The 21,766-nt window shown below is 39.3% G+C and overlaps 1 protein-coding gene across 3 annotated transcripts in view; it reads right to left on the minus strand.

Annotated features, from left to right (window-relative positions):
• The window catches only part of RGS7BP (regulator of G protein signaling 7 binding protein), a 66,918-nt gene that overhangs the window by 40,969 nt on the left and 4,183 nt on the right, over positions 1-21,766 (minus strand). For 2 of the 3 annotated variants that reach the window (XM_089495190.1, XM_089495198.1), the window contains one exon: positions 20,901-21,067. In XM_089495190.1, the coding sequence (XP_089351316.1) occupies positions 20,901-21,067 (167 nt within the window). Of the gene's footprint in view, positions 1-19,801; positions 19,867-20,900; positions 21,068-21,766 lie in introns of those variants that run through there. The other variant, XM_089495208.1, reaches the window with a different exon arrangement.

Consider the following 21,766-nt stretch of genomic DNA (forward strand, 5'->3'; position numbering starts at 1 on the left):
CATACAATATATTCCACAAAGATAATGTGCTGCATGGAAAAGTATTTGCTTTTGTCTGCCCAAAATTACCCAGCAGACAAGGCTTGCACAGCTTCATATTCACCAAGCTTTACACAGCCATCAGCAAAACCATATAACCCTACAGTCATGTTTCAGTAAGTGTCTGATTTTTCCTATCCATCAAGTACCGGGGGAAATAGGCAAAGAGTGGAAATAATGCAGGTGACAGGCCACCAAAAAGTACCCTAGTGGGCTATCTGTTGCTTACTGGGCATGAAGGAAGAGGAGTCTCGGAACAAATGGCTCTCCAAACCTTTAGCAAATTATAGTTCTGCCCTAAAGGGTGCAAAAACTGGACTGAAAATAAATACATACTCATGTATACATTTTAATTGCTCTTATTAAAATGGCTCTAATTTATTTCTTCATTTTTTAATGAATTAAGGTGTTGTTGTTTATGCTTCAGTTCCAGAGCACAGATCCCCATATCCTGTCCCTACATATTTTAAGGCAACTCCTTGTGATATTGCAAAACTTAACATAGTTGAAACATTTACAGTATGCTGAATTCTCTAGAAAAGTCACAACTGTTTAGGGTTGCCATAATCCGGCGGCCCCCGTGCCAATCACGGTTTCGGGGGGCCCCTCCAGGTCCTGGTCCGGTTTGGGCCCCCACCCGTGCCTTGTTCCCGGTTTGGGGGCCCGCTCCGGCCATTGCCGCTGCCGCTAATGCGGCTGCTGCGCGCCAACCCACCTCCTCCTCCGGCTCCGCCTTCCTCCTCTTCCTCGGCGGCAGAAGCGCCGCTGCCACCGCGCCTCCAGTGTGAGGGCTTGCGCACCGCCCAGGCCTCAGCAGGGGCCAGTGGCAGCATGCGCGCCTGCCCCGCTTTCCTCTGCGCGTGCGCACGCTTGCCCTGCTTCCCTTCCTCCCGCTCCAGCCATCATAAGGAGCAGGAGAGGGGAGAGGAGGAGGAGGAGGAAGGAGCCGGAGGAAGGGTCCTGAAGGCCAGGGCAGAATTGGGCCAGAGGAGGAGGAGGAGGACGAAAGCTGAGTCAGTGGCCATTAGATCTGTCTTGGTATTTTGGGGTTTTTAAATTATATTTAAAAACAGAAAATACTTATTTTATTTTATTTTTATTATTGCTTTTTATTTTTTATTTTATTAATTTTTATTATTGCTTGTTTTTGTTTTATTTTATTAATTTTTATTATTGCTTGTTTTGTATTTTATTACATTAATTTTTATTATCAAATATATACACCCCTGCCTTGTTTTTTATTTATTTTTTCATTATGTTTTATTATTAAATATATGCAAGTGCATTTTCTGTGTATTTATGTCGCTTTGAATGCTAACAAGTCTGCCTTTCCTGGACAATTATAGTGATGATGGTGATGATGATGATGATGATGATGGTGATATTGATATCAACAAGCCTCTGAGGCATGGCCAATGTAACTTGCAGTGATTTTTACAAACTCATGCGCAGTGAAGAAAAACCACAGTCCCTTGCCCAAGTACACACTTCTGAGAAGTAAAGTTGAACCCGAGGGCAAGTACATTTCTGCCATCTGTCTAGGAATAATGCCAAAATGTCCTCCATTTTGATCATGCCTAAAAACATGCATTTATATTAACATTTTTTAAAAAACCCTCAATTTTTTGTGCGTCCTCCATTTTTATAAAAATGTGTCCTACATTTGAAAATGTTGCCCTACATTTGTCCCGGTTTGGAGGTCCTCACTTATGGCAACTCTACAACTGATTAACTTCAGAATCCTTTTAAAAAAAATAAAATAAAAATAATTGTATGAATTGGCTTTCATTGCTTAGGATTCTGTCCTGTTCTTTTGTCTGTAAGTACTTTGCAAGAAAATATGTCTGTAACTACCGACTATAACTGCTTCTCACAAAACAAAGAAGAGCTTTGAAGTTGGGACTATAGACGTAAAGCTTATTCTTATCCACCCACACCTCTTTTAAACAGGATGATATTGGATTGATACATCCTACTTGCCTCCTCATGAATAATATCATAAAAATGACAACTTGGCTATATAGCAACAGTAATGATAACAAAAATGTTATCACTTAGCCGTTAACTGTGTCTTTATTCCATGGCTCAGAATATGTTTTATAGTGTTAAGTAGTTTTTACAATACATCTGACTGGGATGCAATTATTATTACATTTTAATAGACAATTATGTGTAATAGATAGTCAGATTCTGAGGTGCAGAGAAAGAGGAGTATTTTTCAATATTTTCAAACCTTCAAAATATTTAAATCACTTCAAAAGCTGTCATTTAAATAGTGGGAGATCCATAATGGGAAAGATTGCTATTTCAGTAACACAATAGAACGCAAAAGCTTCAGAACTGACTGCTTGATGTAAGGCAATTGCAGATATAGTGGAGTATAGGAAGGATCCACAGTGAACCTCAGGTTCTGGTACTCTCACTTCCATATATTCAAGGCTATATTAGTTCCTGCAATATATTTCACAAGGATGAGACTAAAATCTTCTCCTTTCAATTTTAAACACATGTGGTATTTTATTACATCCAAACTCTGGAGAATATGGTTTATTTGAATTATGGTTGCAGGAAATGTCAGGATTTGAAATCATAGTCTCACCATGGCTTCTTCTCACCAACCATAGAATAACAACAACAACAACACAACCAAAGATGCCCCCCATCAGATATAATAAAGAATCTGATCACCAGCAGTGCTATTGCTGGACTGAATTCAATAAAGAACTAAATCCAATAGTCCCCACCAGTGCTAAAATAACTGAATCAAATAGATTGCTCGCGCTAGAAGAAATTAATTTCTAGAGTTAGACACAGGAGTGATCCAGCATAGCTTTCCACTATAAACAATGTGGACCAAGTGTGCAGTGGTAAATCCAATGGTAAATGCAATAGTTGAGATGTTCATTCTACAAACACCAGCCTGGGTCAAAGTCTCTGATTTGTTTAAAACTGTAAAGAGTAGCTTCCAGTTTCCTTGACAGTACCACGCAGGAAGACAGAGAACAGCAGTGGTATAGAGGTAAACTTTAACATGCAGGCCCTCTGCAAGATAGTTTCTCCCACGGAGAGTCAAAAAACAGATGGCTATATTAAATGAAAACAATTTACATGTATATGAGTTATTACCTCCACCAGGAAGAGGTGTTTTGTAAAGATGATGGGTCTTGCCAACTCAAGGCGACGCCACCTCATGACACTTCGGATGGCAACCAGGCTGCCTTCTAACAATAGTGATGTTGGGAAAATCTCCATCACAGCTACCCTTGGATATGTTCTTAGTCTGAGAGAGAGACTGAACTGCAAGATATGAACCCTGGTTTCCTGGAGTCCTAGTTCAACACTCACATCACTACACTACACAACACTGCCTTAAATTATGTCATTAAAATAATGTCTGTTTAGTTATCCCAACAGGAAATTCAACCTGGCAGTTGTAGCAAAGGTTTTTCTGCAGTATTGTTTCATGAGGATAAGTATTTGAATGCCAGTAGCATTAAGAGATCTTGAAAAAGCTACTTTTCTGGACTTTAGCTTCCAGAAACCTTCAGCTACAATGGCTAATGGCTTGAGGAGACCAAAGATGTAACTTGCTCAAGCTCTGTTCATTAATACCGGAGCTCACACAGGGTGCATCTACACTACTTAACACTACTGCTGTAGCTCCATCCTATGGAACCCTAAAATTTGTAGTTTGACAAGGTCTTTAGTCTTCTCTGCCAAAGAGTACTGGTGCCTCACTAAGCTACAAATCCCAGGAATCTGTAGGATAGAGCTGTGACAGTAAAAATGGTGTCAAATTGCATTATTTCTATAATGTAAATACATCCTCAGAGTTCCAAATATATGAGCAAGTCTGTCAGCTTGTCTTACCCCCAGGTTGGATGGGTGTGTTATTTATTTTCATTCCACAATTTAAATATTTGTTCATGCAGCAAATGTCTAACACAACTGTCACAACTGTGCATTCAAACAATGCATGAATGCATCACTCCTTATGCACACTGTTGTTGCAGTATTCAGATCATCATCAGACAGGACTGGAAATAAAGTGTTTTCACTGATGTATAGTAGTTGAAATGCTCTCCCTGTTCTCTCGTTCTTCAAACTATTTCTCTTGCATGTTCTGTTACCCACTTAAAATAACCAACCAGCCAGGTGGTATACTGACACACACATAAAACACACACAGGATGGTCAGACTCTGTGAGCAGATCAAAACACTGTTCTTTAAAATATATCTCCACTATGAAATTCAACAAGCAACATTTTGCATTAGAATGCTGCAGTATATTCTTCTCTCTTACAATCCCTAGTGAAGGTGCCAGTAAGGCAACCCAGAACATACAGAAAATTAGCTACAGCTAGATTCACTTGTAATTAATACATCTTTTTTGGCATTGACTGAGGAATAGTTAAGTTACTTTACAATTATAACAGAATAACCACTCATTTTGCAGGGTTACTGCTTTAGTTACTTATGTAGTTATCAGTCTGTTGTCTCACTATTTATTTCATTTCATTTCATTTCTATGCCTACTTTTTTTTTTCCAGAAAGGGACCCAAGGAAGCCCATATATATGAGCTGTGTTTTACTCCATAGCGTCAGTTACTTTGGCATAAAGACAAACCAAACCAGCGCTTTTAAAATTCCCATGAACTATTCTGTGGGCATTTGAACTTATTTTAGATAACACAAAAGAGTTATATAAAAGAGATGACAAAATGAAGGAAACATGGAATGAAGATCCATATAAAGATGAACCCCCAATTCTAAAAAGTGAGATGGAAGCTACAATAACAGAAATGGCAAAAAAAAAAAATCACCAGGACCAGATGATATTCCAGTTGAACTGCTGCAATCCACATTGACAGAGTCAACTCTAGTGCTAACCAACATATGTCAACAAATATAGAAAACAAAACGATGGCCAACAGATTGGAAACAATCAATATATATATTCCTATCCACAAAAAAGGAGACACAAGAGACTGCAGTAACTATAGGACCATAGCACTAATCCACCACACAAGCAAAATTATGATCAAAATTCTGCAACATAGACTCCAGCCATACATGGAGAGAGAAATACCAGAGATCCAAGTGAGGTTCAGGAAAGGAAGAGGCACTAGGTACCACACTGCAAACAAACAATGGCTAATAGGGGACACCAGGGAATTCCAAAAGAAAATTAGCATGTGCTTTATAGGCTATAACAATGCCTTTGACTGCACAGATCATGAAAGGCTATGGAACACCCTTAAAGACATGGGAGTGCTAACACATCTGATCATCCTGATGAGGAATCTGTACTCAGGACAAGAGGCTACTATCAGAGCAGAACACGGAGAAACTGAATGGTTCCCAACTGGCAAAGGGGTCAGGCAAGGCTGTTCAACTTATATGCAGAACATATTGTAAGAAAAGCAAGCTTGGACACAGAAGGAGTGAAAAGAGGAAAATAGCAATCTAAGATACACAGACAACACCATAGTACTAGCACAGTGGTTCCCAACCTGTGGTTGGGACCCCTTTAGGGGTCAAATGGCCCTTTCACAAGGGTCGTTTAAGACCATTGGAATACACATATTTGCATGTAGCAATGAAAATAATTGTATGGTTGGGGGTCAGCACAACATGAGAAACTGTATTAAAGGGTCGCGGCATTAGGAAGGTTGAGAACCACTGTACTTGCAGAAAACCTCCCAGACCAGGAAGATCTACTGAGGAAGATCAAGGAAGAAAGTGCAAACACAGGACTACTGTTGAACATAAAGAAAACAAAAATAATGGCCACAGAGAATCGACTCAAGTTCAATCTAGACAATGAAGAAATAGTAAACAATAGTAAAATAGTAAACAGTAATAGTAAACAATAGTAAAAGAGTTTACAATAGTAAAAGAGTACTCATACCTGGGATCAAACATTGAAAAGAATGGGGACTGCAGCCAGAAAATCAGAAGAGGATTAAGAATGGGGAGGGTGGCTATGAAAGAATGAGAAAAGATTCTAAAATGCAAAGATATACACAATCCAAAAGTTAGAATCACACAAGCCATTTTATTCCCTATTACCATGTATAGATGTGAGATCTGAACAGTTAAGAAAGAAGACAGGAAGAAAATTAATTCATTTGAGATGGGCTGCTGGAGAAGAACACTGAGGATTCTGTGGACAGTCAAAAACAGATGGGTTATAGAGCAGATCAAGCCAGAAATCTCCATGGATGCCATGGAAGCCAAGATGACAAAACTTAGGCTGTCGTACTTTGATAGGGTATGGATAGTTGGAAAAAACAATAATGCTAGGAAAGGTGGAGGGAAGTGGAAAGAAAGGAAGGCCGCATGCCAGATGGATGGACTCTACTCAGGAGGTCACAGGCATTACTTTGCAGAAACTGAGCAGAGCAGTGGAAGACTGGGAGTCTTGGAGATGTCTCACCCACAGGGTCGCTATGGGTCGAGATCGACTCGAGGGCGGTTAACAACAACAACAAAAATTATTTTTGGAAAGTAACTTTCCAAGGTTTAAGTCTTCCAGAATACGATAAACAGTAAGGCTGCATGAAGTTCCATTTTCCTCTCCTCCTATGCTTTCTTTTCTTGAGTTGTTTCCATACTGCATAATTATAGCAGTTTGATATGACTTCAGTGGTGTCTGTGTGGACCAGAATTCTCCAGGAGTAACCTTCAGTATCCTGGCTCAGAGTTGACCGGATGTCCCTCATTACTTGTTGTCCTCACTGAGATGCTCAGTGGCTGTTCACACCTAGGTCCTGCTATCATGTCTGGAGTCACCAGCACCATAGCAATTCACTGGCTCTGAGATCAGAATGAGGGCCCCAGCCTCAATCACATGGCTGGGCATAATAATAATAATAATAATAATAATAATAATAATAATAATAATAATAGTTTTTATTTATATATTTCCCACCTCTCCCTGTGGATCGAGGTGGGAGTACAATAAGTTTATAATTACAGTTCAGTTAAAATTCAATTATATAACATAGAAACCATAAAAACACAACAATAAAACAGTCCTATAAAAATTTCATATCAACATCTTACTTCTAATACATGCTCAGAATGAAATGTCTTCTTATAATTGTTATAGCAGGTCAGGGGGATAGGCTTGCCAGAAGAGCTTATCTTGTTCTGACCTTAGAATGAGTGATGTGGGGCAGCAGCACTGGGCATAGCCACCGGCATTGTAACAGAGGGCTCTGGATCTTCTGGGACAATCCAGAGAAAAGGTGAGACTTAAGTGTTTTAAGGGGGGTACACAGTGGGTTCGATACTAATCTTTCCAGACATCATCCAGATATTCTGCACTAGAACCAGAGATTGTGCCCTGCATTGTAAGGACTATTCACTTTGGAAATGGGAACAGGGGATGGGAATGACCTTTTATTTGGCCCATGCAGACGGGACCATGCAGACAGTTGCCACAGTACAACCAACATTATCCTGGTGTCTGTCATTTAATGAAATATTTAGACTTCTCTCTAGTGTGTTCCCTTGAACTACAATACTAGAGTTGTACGTTAGAGAAAGATTTTGCAAACCTATAAATGCCAGGTTGCCATAGGGTGAAGCATGGGCTGTTAAAATTGTAACCAACTCCTGTAATCATGTAGACTGAACACACTTCAGGTGACACAGGACATTTTGTATTTCCTGAGCATGTCAGATACTCACTAGGCTGCCACTTCATTTCAGAGGCAGATTGGCCTTATAGAATAACTTTTTTTTTAAGTACTTCAACAAATCGTGGCATTCCCAAGGTCCTATCAGCTAACTATTCCTTTGTTTAACCAAAGTAATATATTATCTTTGCATACCAAGTTGGTGTCAAGACTAACCAAAGAGAAAAACTAATGTAGGTATGCCTTTCCACTCAGTAACTCGCCACTTTCCTGGATTAAGAAGAAATCGTAGGGCAAACAGATGGATGCCAAATGTTGGAGAAGTGACTTTTTTCACCTTTCACCGGCTGTTCAGGGTCATTGTAAATTGCCTAGAGAGTGCTTAGCAGTATAAAGTGGTATAGAAATGTAAGTGCTATTGCTACTATTACCTGAAGATTTTTTTATTTTTACTTTGTTCCACACACCTTTAGATAAAGCAAAAATGTCTGTGAGAAACAGCCAGAATTAGACAAGCTACAACTTGTTCAGGAAGGAATCTATTTTTAAAAAAGAGGCATTAGAACTTTTCACCCTCACATTACAACCTCCAGGCAGGTCCCCAAAGAGAAGGAATGGATGAAGTGAGAGGTGAAAGTATATCCACAGAGGACAGATATTCTGAGAACACCAGTTATAGGTGAGTGACCTTGTTTTCTACTTCATTAATTGCTTCCCCAGATTCCAGACTTGGAGACAGACCATTAAAAGTGTCTGAAACCACAGATAGCTATTTTTGGGTTGTTTTTCTTTTATTCCTGCAACTTAAGACTGGCCAAGAAAAACTCATTCACATTTCATCTTTCAAGTGTGTTTGATAGTGCAAGTTAAGAATCTGGTCCAGTTCTGGAACCAGCTCACAGAAATAGATCTGAATGATGATTGATCTAGTTTGGTGTGAAATGTACCACCTACTGCTTAAACTTTTAGTTACGAAGATCCTGCATGATTTCTACAAGCTGCAGACTACCAATGGCCATTTTAAAATGACCATTTCATATGAAGCATTGTAGAAATTTGTTGTAATTTCTGACTTATGGCGACGCTAAGCCAACCCTATCATGGGGTTTTCTTAGTAAGATTTGTTTAGAGCAGTTTTTCCATTGCCTTTCTCTGAGGCTGAGAGATTGTGACTTGCCCAAGGTGGACTCAGTGAGGAATTGAACCCTTGCTATGCTGGCTCACTGTAGAAATTACATACTATAAAAAGAATGCCAAGACAACATACACCAAATCAATAACACACCCCTTATGGCATGCAAAAAAAGCTGGCAGAATCTTATCTTGAACAGTCATGCAGATTCACAAGGTACACAGAGTATTATATGAAGATCAAAATGAAATGATCAAGATGTGATCAGCCTCCAGCATGAAACAAGCAGGGAAGTGAATCTCACCATTCAAATTCTCCTTTGTTGATTTAGAACTAGTCACCAGTAGGATTGTGTCATCATAATTTCCAGTAGGATTTCCGGTAGGATTGTGTCATTATAAACAACACTCAGAGGGTCAAAAGACCATTAGAGTGAGAAACAAGCTAACTGTGTTGCCCTTCCTTCTCATTTGCATTCTTCCCCAGTAATTACATACAGTTGCTCTGCAGCATTTGGCTCAATAGAGCTGATTTGTCTAATACAGGTACATCTACACCAGGGGTAGGCAACCTGTGGCCCGCGGGCCGGATGCGGCCCGGCAAGGCCTTGGGACCAGCCCCTGCCCGGTCCTGCTGCCGATTGCCGCCAGAGCCTTTGGCCTCTCACGTGAGGGCGTGGGGCCTTTGGCCTATCAGGACGAGGCGGGGAAAGGGGTGGCAAGCGGCGGGCAAGGGGGGCAATTGTCTATAGAAGCTTCTGAAACATGCATTTATATTAACATTTTTTTAAAAATCAGCAAAAATCAGTCCTCCATTTTTTGAAAAAAGTGTCCTCCATTTGAAAATTTTGTCCTACGTTTGTCCCGGTTTATTTATTTAATTAATTTTATATATATATATATATATATTTAATTTTTGGCTTCGGCCCCCCAGTTGTCTGAGGGACAGCAACCCGGCCCCTGGCTCAAAAAGGCTGCCTACCCCTGATCTACACTGTAGAAATAATGCAGTTTGACATCACTTTAAGTGCTGTAGCTCCATCCTATAGAATTGTGGGATCCACAGTTTTACAAGGTCTTTAGCCTTCTCTGCCAAAGAGTGCTGGTGCTTCTCAAAACTACAAAACCCAGGATTCTTTAGGATGGAGCCATGGCAGTTAGTGGGCCAAACTACAGTGTAGATGCCAAACTACAGTGTAGATGCACACAAAGTCAGTCTACCATTCTTCATGACCAAGCTTTTAATATGTCACAGGAAGCACACCATTTCTAGTCAGAATATTTTGCTATCCAGGGCAATATTGCCTGTTCTTATTAGTGTGGATCTTCAAGGTCTCATAGAAAGGTGATCAAACTGCCTTCATGATTTTTCAGCTTGAAATATCAGGACTGGGCCTGGAATCTTCTGCACTAACAGCTTATGTTTTATCACTGGACTAGGACTGTCTAAAATAAATCTTAATGTTCTGTAAAATAGTAACATGACTTTTAGCAAAATAACAGAGCAAGAAAAGCAAACAAACAAGCCTATCTATAGTGAAAATAGTGAAAACATATTACTGAATTCATCCAATTATTATAATAGCCATTCTAGAAGTGTAGAAGTAAGTACTTCTTACTAAATCAGTTAAGTCAGATTTCATATCCAATCCTCTGTGCCTTAATAGATTGCCTTAAAGCCATTTAATGTATTTCCACTAAGAGAGGATTTGACGAAAACCTGCAGTCAACAGTCTCAGTGGCTCCTGCTGACAGACAGGTATGCCGGCTTTTGTTCAAAGGGTAATACTGCAGGCATCTTGTGTCCCCTTGAAATTAAGTGTTTATGCAGAAATGAGCAAAACAAAAGATATGTGTGTGTTTTTATTGCCGAGAAATCAGTGCCAGTGAAAGCCTTATTTAAGTATCTCAGTATCTTTTAACAACATTACCTTTAACATCAAGGTGAATTGATCTTCTTTGTGCAAATTTCAGAAGCGAAAAAAGAGATTCAAGAAGATCAATGTGCCCTTGCAGCTATAGGACATCCTGAGGTCTGCTGGGATTGCTTATCAGCTCCCAGGGTAGCCAGCCGGCCAATGAGGCCATTGAACATACTGTCAAGGTCATCCAAAATCCTAGCCGTGTTCTTGGATTATACTGCTTTCCCATCTTCCATCATCTGCTGCTCCATTTGCAGTATGGTGGCAATCAAGATGGTCACATCCTGAGATCACATCCAGCTAGAAACACCCCACTTACTTCTCCCATCGAATATCAGTATCATTCTTATTCTTTAATGAAAGTCAAGGGAATGTCAATAGTCTCAGGCTAGTTCTCAACAGCTAACAGCTAATGTCACCATCACTGATGAATGATTTCAGCCTGCTTTTTTCTAACATCCCATTTGGTTTAAGGGTACGATGTGGCAGTGCAGTCCAGAATGCCAGAGGGAAAATCCTTTAGTTGTCAAGTATGCAGATAAATCTCAGGTTCCAAATTCAGATGTTTTATGAAGATAAGGGTAGAGGTAATTGATGAAAGGGAAAATAAATACGTTTGGAAATAAAATAGTTTTATCCTCGGTTACCTGAACTATGCAAATCCCCAAAGCAGCAGCCCAGCCTTACTTGCAAAAAATCAAGGATCATCCATGATATTCAGTAGATGACCAATTTTTAGAGGCAATAACACTCATTTTCAAACACTGAAGGATTAGGGGAAAGGGAAAAGGTGGCTCCGCTAATCAGGTATTGCCATGTGGACTAGGGTACAAGCTCTGGTGGCAGTTTTGGTACTTGGGACATAGAATGTCCAACACATATGTAAAGAAAGACATAGCACTGCACAGTTTCAATAGCGCAGAAAGCTGAAGGTAAATGGTTAAACAGGAGAGATTTCTAGACTTTTCCTGCAGTAGACTGAAACTACTGTAAAGGGTGAATTCCCGCCTGGGGGCATGGAGTCAGTATGAAAACATGACAGGTAAATTGCTAGCTAATGGGGAACCAAGCCAATGTGCTGGGTTAGATATACTGGACTTTTAGCAATGTACATGTGACTCCCACACCTCAGGATTTTCCTCCAGTTGCTGGCACAAGTACTCAGTGGTAAAGGCCATCCACTGAAGCAACGGAAGTCACTGACATTGTTTGAAATGTATCCTATCAGGCCACAGGGACTGGCTAGAACTGAGTGATATGATGCTCAGTTTGACACTTGACAGTTTGATGATTTTGTGTCATAACCTCCGAGCTGGATTCAGTACTTTTTGTTGCACTGTAGTTCCTCTGGGCCTGTTTTGTTAGCATGTGTTTGAGCTGACACTTGGGCAGTTTATAGTGTCAACCTCACTTTCCCTGATTTTTCTCCCTCTCCATGTAATCTTCATCTGACACATTCTGGTTGCTAGGAGAAATAAACCCAAACGAGCAACAAATGAATATAAGATATTTGGAACTGATTCGTGACTGTGGAGTTTCTTTCTTTACTAGTAACGAATGAATCATCGTGGTCATCATAAAACGAATGCATCACTTTTAAAAAATGAATGAATCATGACTAAAATGAATGTATGTTCACACCTGCACGAGATATAGAGACAGATGAAGAAGTGAAGATGACTTTGTCAAACCCAGTAAGGGAAATCAAGAGTTTGGGGTCTATATTTAAACAAGATACCAACACTCCATGGATTGAACAAAAAAGAAATATGAACCCAACCACACAACAGACCCCTTCCATTACAACTGCCTTCTCCAAATGATTGTTCTCCAGTTATGTTGGCGTACAATGATTTGGGATCTGCTTTTGGAGGGCACAAGTCTTGGAGTGCCAAGGCAGCTCTGGATGAAATGACTCAGGTAGGAGATAGAGCTGCAGTAAAGGCAACAAAAATTGATGGGGCTCCCAGCAAAAACAGTGGCAAAGAAGGCAGTAGTGGTGCCAAGCTGGTAACAATGGGGGAGAATGGGTATGGGGGGCAACTATGGGGGGTTACATGGAGGACTGGCTCTTTTAGATTGTAAGGGTATAAACAGTGATCACTTTATTCTGATATGTGTAAGCTGCTCAAGGAAACCTTTGGGCTCAAATGTGGAGTGAAATGTTTTTAAATGGAAAAACAAACAAACAAATACTCTCTCTGTACATAGAACTGGAACATGGGACCACTATGCTCAGTATCATTAGCATTTATTTGTCATGGACTTGACTAAGCAGCTTTTAAAGCGGGGGGGGGGGGGGGAGAATGCAGAAAAGACCATTTTTAATCCCCACCCCTTAATTTGAAGTGTGATTTTTAAAAACAACTTTGGGAAGCATTTTTATGGTTTTGATCTCCACCTGGACTGTTTTAATAAGGAAGAAAAACTGCAGAATTGCTCTCTACACACTCCAGGAGATGGGAATATTTTTAAAACAATACTTTTTTAAAAAGTGAAGAAATACATTCCAAGGGTGGGAAGGCACTGTGTGTGTGGGAGGCATCATGCAGCATGATGTGCTGGGTTTAGCCCTCTGTCAGGGAGAAATGCACCCCTTCAACCCTTGGCAGTTGCCCTCTTCTGTTAAAGCTATTGGCTGCCATCACTTGCGGTAGTTAAAAAAACAGAATTTTGGTTTGTGCTGGATTGAGAAATCATGTTACACTGCTAAAAAAACAAAAACAAAACCATAGATTGAAATATCATTATTTGTTTATTGGCTTCTCCTTGCAGCTGGACCACAGTGTGAACCAGCATTCTGGCTTGTCCAAAGCAAACTAGAATTCTAATCCTGCTTTACTAATCCAGTGTGAAAAGAAATATCATCTCTGTGTTGCCTATGTGTTCCCAGTTTGTTTGGGTGATCCCAAGCTGTAGTACCCTGAAAGAGGAAGGAAAGCTTCTTTGCACCCACTTTCTTCTCACCATGAAAATTTTTATAAAACTTGAGATATTCCAAACACAAAGCCTCTAGCCAACAATATTTGCAAGCCAACCCTGGAAACAAAGCAAGGAAACACAGTAGAACCACAGGCTAAGAATCCAAGACCACCAGGAGGCATGGCCACATCCATTGGGGGGAAAATGTGCATTTTGTGTTCAGTCATAATCAAAATCATCATTATCACTGGCATTCACATACATGGGGCACAAGATGATATTGATTGCTATGCTATTTAATGATTGCAAGAGTCTAGTGTTTTATCTGTTTATACATAAAAGAACTAGAAAGCTATTTTTCCCATCTCACTGAAATCACATGATTACATATCTCTCTCATATACATAGGTTTTGGGTTTTTTTAATCATAGTGGCTATACTTAGTGTGGCTATGTTAATTTAGGAAAATGTGAATTATTATTAGGTGCTTTGACATAACATACTCTGACTTAATTGTGACTCTATCCAAAGTTTTCTTCACAGTGTTTATTCAGAGCACATTTGCCACTGTCTTCCTCTAAGGCTGAGACAGTGTGACCTGGCTCAGTGGGGAGTCCTAGGTCAACACTCAAGCCATTCCATCACACTGGCTCTCTTAATAATTTTAAATAGTAATTCTCTTTATAATAAAAATGCTTCAATCAGTGTATGGAAAGGCTCACAGAAATCCCAATTCAGAACACAGGCACAGGCAGAAGAGAATTTGTCTTCGGCATTTTTACCCAAATAGTCCAGTGTTGTAATTCTAGGTGTCACGCAGAGCAACCTTATAAAGGCAATGATACAGGAACAGAAATTTCCACTACATAATTAAATAACAACATCATTTGCAACAATTTCATTGCCTCCTACACACCCTACAGTGCCCAGAAGACTTATGGATCCAGATGATTCCCTGATGGTTCTTGAGGATTTTTCTGAGAGTTTGGTGTGCAATTCTGTCAAAGTCCTCACTGAAAGGGAATCGATAAATGCAATGGGAAAATAGTCAGGGTAGTGAACACAATCTGTGTGTCCTCTCTAGCAGAGTGGAATTAGAAAACCTCCCAGTAACTGGCAGTGATGAAACAAGTGAGATGGAGACTAGAGCAATGTTGAAGGAAGACTTGGAGTGAGTCTAGCCAAACTTGGGCCAGAGCCTATCTGATAGCCTACTCTGCAGCAGTGTGGACGACAAAGAAACTGTCCTTTTCTGCCACCAATGCAACAGCAAGGAGCTGTCCAGCAGAGGTGTTATGTCCTGGTCCCCAAGAAGAGACTCTAGACCACTCAACAAGGAAAAAATATAGGGAAAGAAAGGGGAGGAGCGGAGAAAAAAATTGGTCCTATGATGGTAAATTATAAAATATTGGCATAAAAGGGTATACAAAACTGGAAATGGTTACCAATAGAATATTTAAATAAGAGTAATAATGAAGATTTTGGGAAGATATTTAAAAAAGTTAAAGACTAAAGGATTTAAAATAATTGGAGATTTATATGATTCAACAGGGGCATGAATAAAGGAAGAAGAATTAATTATATTAATTGGAAATCAGTATTGGATTCAAATAAAATTGATAATTAAATTATTAGGTGAAATAAAACGGAATATTTTAGATCACAATGAATTGCTAGAAGAAATAATTTTAAAAATTAGAAGGTGGAAAAGTGTAATAGCGAAAATTTATAAGATTATGTTAACAACCCAATTTAGAATGGTAGAGGGATTGACAATGAACTGGGGGAAAGACTTATTGATTGATAGAGACAAAATTAAGATTTGGTTACAAAAAATTGTTAAAATTAAAAATACAAACGTAAAAGAACAATAAATGAAAATGATTGGAAAAGGGTACAGGACGCCACATCAATTAGCATTTATAAATGATAAATTCCAATCAAAACGTTGGCATGGATGTGGAACTATGGGGATTTATATACATATGGGGTGGGAATGCCCATTTGTTCAAGAACTATGGACAGAAGTTAAGGAACCGATAAATATAATAATGATAGAGTTACAATTAAGCAAAGAAAATTGTTTAACTCTTAATTTAGGGGAATTAGGATTGGACAGTAATGAAAAATATGTTACAAAACAAATTTTAAAAGCTGCCCAATGCAGTGCTTGCTTTTGGGTGGAAAAATAAATCTAATTGGAATAAATCTTATTTGTTTAAATGTATAAAAGAATATATATTATTTGAATTCCTTAGGGAAAGAAGACTTAAATAGACTGGGGAAAGCAATAAAGAATCACGGAGAAATAAATGGGAGATTGTGATTAAGGAAGTGGAAGGAAAAAGGGGGTATGATGAAGTAAAAAACATAATTAATGATACTTTCCATATCTCCAAGAATGAGTGTTAATGTAATCTGTACTATGGGCAGGGTTTTACAGGGGATGCAGTGGCTCAAGTGGTTAAGATGCTGACTCTGTTGACTGCAAGATGAGCAGGTTGGCAGTTCGAGGCCCAAGTGCTGCATGATGGGGTGAGCTCCTGCCACTAGTCCCAGCTCCTGCCATCCTAGCAGTTCAAAAGCATGCAAATGCAAGTAGATAGACAGGTACCATGTCTCAGTGGGAAGGTAACGGCATTCATGTTAAAATATATTTCTAATTTGTATGGAAAATGTTCAGATGTGTCAATGGTTAACTAAAGTTTAAAATGGTTCCTGTTGCAGGCCAGAAAGACTAGGCCTGGAAGAACAAGTCTTCAAGGACATGTGCTGAGACAAAATATAAACAAAATGTATTATTGTTATGCTCTTGTGTAGTATGGTGACTTCATGGGAAAGAGGTGTGTCCACTTGGTGGGAAGGTTGATCTTTTGGGAGAACAAAGACTGATGTCACATTCAAGCTTCTAGCATGGACTCTGAAAGAGAATAGATGTATAGTAGCTTGCTGTGCATTGTGTAAATAGCAACAAAGTTAATAAACCCTCATTTGAGTGAAAATCTGTGTGGAAGTTACTTTGATATTGAGTAGCTGAGAAGACTGCATCTGTTCCAGTTAGTACCAGTCCAGAACCACCAGTAACAAGAGACATCAACCATCCCAAAGATCTTTTTCTCTAACAATTCAGTGGAGTCATACTGGCCACATAACCACCAGAGCAGTCCTCAGATAATGCTGGCTCTTTGGCTTAGAAACTACCCCCTACAGTCGGTTACGACAAGACATTCGTGTCAAGGGATTATCTTTTCCTTTTTATGGGCAGGGTTTACACATATATTTACAAGCAATCTCTATTTTTTCTCTCTCTCAATCATACACCTTGGATTCTGATTTTCCTTTTCATTTACTACAAAATGCCACTACTTTTTTCCAGTTCCACAGTTCTGAAGAAAATTATTTACACCATCTTATTACTGCTTATTGAACTCATTGTAAATGCCTTCAGTAAGCACTCACGGAAGCAAATGGAACTGTTGCCAGTTTGTGATGATAACAGTGTTTGTTTGATGATAACAATGTGTGCTATTCCCTCCTTAGTGCTAAAACTATGAAAATGTCACACGGGCAAGGCAATATAATGGGTCTGAAAGCATGTGGCACATTAAGGTCACTTAAAATTACTTGGCTAATTGCTATGGCAAGGATTGGAAATATTGCTTTGTTCTACTGGAAACAGTGGTACAAAAACTGGGGAAAGGAGGAAGAGCAAAAATCTAGCAAGATATTAATCATGGCTGGTTCATTTGTAGCAATCTCCACAAGTATCTACAAGGTAGTGTGGTTAGTGATTTTGAGTACTGGACTACAAATCTGGAGACTAGGGTTTAATTTGTTACTTGGCCATGGATACTCATTCTGACCTTGGGTGAGTCACATACTCTCAGCCCCAGAAAACCCCATGGTACACTCACTTTAGGGATGCCATAAGTAAATAACTTGAAGGCGCATAACAATAAAAACCTTATTGCATGTCAAATCTACTTCACACAATCTGATCAGGGATCACTGGGAAAACAAAAAGCAAACAAGGGTCACGTATATGAAGAAGTCTCATAATGAGTTGTTCGGGAGGTGGCTTTCCCTAAAGCAGGCTAACTATGCTGATATAATCCTAGACTGTTAAGCTCCATTTCTATTACATAACCATAGTGCAAGAAAAAGTAAAATAAGGATACATGAGAATTTTGTTTGGTTTCAAAAAAGAGCTTCCCCAAATTTATGAAATTCTTTATGAATGCAGTGATTTCATTTCATTCTTTATGAATGCTGAGATTTCAAAGAACAGTTAAATGTGAGAGAATTAAAAACTGACAGATTCGCACAGGAAGAAGGCTTTCAGTACCTTGCTATTATATGTCTCTATTTGGATTCTTGTGAAGATGTTTTGTCATTTATTTCTGTGCAGTTTTCACTGGCTGTTGTTGTGTGGCCAAATTTATCATGTGAACCAATTTTGAATGGTAGAGATCCAGAACATGATTTTGACAAACAATGTTAAGGACAAACATTACTTCTGAGCATATGAAAATTGCTGGCTCCTGGGACATGGTTTCTAAGACAAAGAGCATGTCTTCCAGACAGTCTAGACACTGCTCAAACAACAAAGTAATCATCAGTTTTTGTTTCCAAAAAGACAGGCTAGAAAATATTGGACATTTTTTTTTTTGGGGGGGGGGGGGAGGGAAATCTTCCTTTTCTTTTCTTTTCTTTCTTTTTTTTAGAGTTGAGAGAAACAGGTAAAATGTAAAAGGACTAATTCAAAGACAGGAAAACATTGTAGTATTTTCAGAAAGGCTAATATACCTAAGCAAGGGATGTGGATCCAGATAGTGTTAGGCTGTAACTGCCAACATCCCAAACCATGGCTCCTCTGGCTAGGTAGATGGAAATTACCAACAATATTCAGTGGACCACACAATCCACACCCTGTTTTGCAAGGAAAGGCATATGAAGCTACATAGTTATTTTCCTGTTCAAATTCTGATATAAACCAATGCAAACCAGTGTGGTATAATGGTCTGAGTATTGGACTACAACTCTGGAAACCAGGGTTTGATTCCCCATTCAGCCAAGGAAACCCACTGGGTGATCTTGGGTGAGTCACGCATTCTCAGCCCCAGAAAATGCCATGATAGGGTCATCTAAGGGTTGCCATGTCAGAAATTACTTGATGCCACACAATAACAATAACAGCAGCAGCAGCCTTTTGCCTCTAACTAATTTGTTCCAGCCTCTTCTCAAATTCTAATCTGTAGTTCCTATAGGGCTGTTTGCCCGTGGCCCACTGTCTATTGTTTTACCCATTGGTCCTTGAGAAATTCAACATAGAATATGCACCAGGTCAAAAAAGTAATCCAAACACTGCTTAGTGTAGAAAGAAATCTTCCCACATTACTATCTGAGAAGACATACAAACTGAAAGAAAATGAATACAAAACTGTGTTGTTATGAACTCCACAGTGAGTTTACAACAGTCTGTATCTTACTTCATCTTTTTTTTCCCATGCCACAGCTAATACTAAGAACAAATTCATACGAAATGTGGATGATAGCAACCCTCATGCATTCCCTGCAGCTTTTAAAAACAGAATGAAGGCATAATGGTCATGCAAGCATTTTCCCTCTAAGAACACAGTGTCCTTTTACCTCTGAAAAGAGAAAGAGAAAGAGTGTCCTTGCATGATCACTCCACCGTATATCACAACAGTTGTTCTGTTTTCTCCGTACTTCAGTGTGAGCAGATGGGGTATGCCCACACTCCTGCCCACCAAGCTAAGATGCAAATGTTTGACAATTTAGTTAAATTTAGTTTAGTTAAATGTTTAACAATTTAGTTAATTTAGTTATTAGTACCTGCAGAAATAGGGAGCGTGTTTCAGTATGCTTGCCAGGAAGACACTATTGAACATTAGGATTCTAGCATACCAGTTTTGAGTATTCACTACTTACCTGGGATAAACGTTCAAAAAGATGGGTTTTAAGCCTCCTTTTTGCAGGTGCAATTAGTACCTGTGTATTTTGATACTTAAAAATGAATAGACCAAGTAAATTAGATGTGATAAAATTCTGTCTGCACCACAGAGATAACTGGTCAGTATACTAAACAACGGTGAAGATTTTACAAGCGCTAACTGTACCTGCAAGAGGGAAATTGCCTTTTCAGATAGGTCTTGTATTTGCTGGATGTGATTCGCTGTCTCAGCTGTAATTGTTTTTTTTAAAAAAAGAAACATAAAAATACAGCAGTTTTGAAGCAAATTATATTATTTGGGTTGCCACAGTTTAGTTAACAGCCAAGGTATATGAAGAATCATGCAGAGGTCAGTAAAATAATGTCCCTCTGGGTGGGCAAATTTAGTATATAATTTCATGCCTGAAACCCATTGGGGCCATCCTGACTACTAACACACATGCACACACACACACACAGCACAGAGGGAACTCCAAACTGGATGTGTCCAAAACCCACTTCTGGTTTTGAAAATCATATTTAAAAAATTAAACAGTCTTATGGGCAAGAAAAAAGCAACGGACATCTATATAAAAGGTGGATTATTACTCCTGGTGGTACCAGAAGAGGTACTTCTTCCTTTTTTTGACAAGAGCAAGGACCATCCGTTAAAGCCAGTCCCCCCAAAACAACTGGGGGAGGGGAGCTCATGTGCCCTGAGGTCATACTTTGCCCACCCATGCTCTGCAGCTTCCTATTAACCTTAAAATCTAATCTCACCCTTCACCAATTCACAAAGTAACTACCTCAGGCTACTTGAGAATTAGCAGTCCTAGCTCTTCTATATCAACATATATCCATTTTAAACCAGTTTGAATGCAAAAGATCAAGTGTTAAGTTGTTTAAGGACTCCAGTGCAACCATGCACTTATTGTCCTCTCTTACTCACAGCAGTAGAGGAAGAATAGGAGAGTGGTATTAAATACACTTTTGAAACCTAAGAACTGGTATGCTCCTTCATTACTGTAAAACCCACCCATTTGTAGCTGCCTCAGGGTAGAAGTTAAAGGCCACACAAGATTATTCTAAGACATTTCTTCTCATGTACGAAAGTTAAGCACAGAACAACTTAAAAGAGGAATTAAACAGTAACAAACATATTACATAAAAATGTTATAACCTAATGCAGTTTCTTTTGAGTTCCAGAGCTTGTATTACAAAGCAATCCAGAAATGTGTATACCATAGAGAATGGAAATGGGAAAAAGAACAGAAGGAGGCTCCTACCCAGAGATTGCTGTCAGCTTTTGGTGTGCCTGATAGGCGATCTCACATCCTTTGGTTCGCGTTCTGTGCATTTCAGCACGTAAAGATGGACAACTGACTGAGACGTCCCCAATGGAAATGACCAACTCCCGGTACAGAGCCACCTGGGTGTTGAAATCCTGGACAAGCTGGAAAAAAAAAAAAGACTTACTAACAGAAAAAACTTCACTACACTGTAAGATAATGCTGTATTTCTTTTTTCTTTTTAAAGTTCTTCTCTATCACACCAAACACCTATAACCTTGAACTCCAGATAGGACAAAGATCAGCCTCAGTGATAATATATATGATCCAAGATGTTGGTCTTGCCCTTAATATAGGAAGAGGGTGTATTTCTGGAGAAGGTGGACTATTCTATAAGCTTCAAACCATTGGCTCTGTTTTTAAAAATTGAAGCAGGCTTAAAAGCCAGCTTTTCTGCTTCTGGAATCAAAGGATTATTTTATCATGAAAGAAGGTAACATTTCCAGAAATAGTTCTCTCCTTTTCTCTCTCACTGATTTGTGTCTTGCCAGCCTTCCAGGGAGTGGAATGTGCCATTCACCTTTCTGCAATAGACACTGTTAATGTATGTTGGCATTATTTTCCTTCTAGCTCCATTACAGTTCTCACTGGATTCGACATTCTAGACTTGCTGGCTACTAAGACACATATACTAGAAAAGGTCCTCACCATTAAGCATTCATACAAACACTCTGGAGCATGTAAAATAAAACAGGCAAGCAAGCTACCACCCACCAATGAAACACTTCGCGCCAGCATCGAACTAGAATACCCGTTTTTGCACTTCTTGAAAAATCATTACAAGCCCAGCGCTTATCAAGATG

The sequence above is a fragment of the Sceloporus occidentalis genome, unplaced genomic scaffold (assembly GCF_023333645.1).
Source record: "Sceloporus occidentalis isolate IW3139 unplaced genomic scaffold, rSceOcc1.0.p SCAF_1, whole genome shotgun sequence".
In the NCBI taxonomy this organism is placed as follows: domain Eukaryota; kingdom Metazoa; phylum Chordata; class Lepidosauria; order Squamata; family Phrynosomatidae; genus Sceloporus; species Sceloporus occidentalis.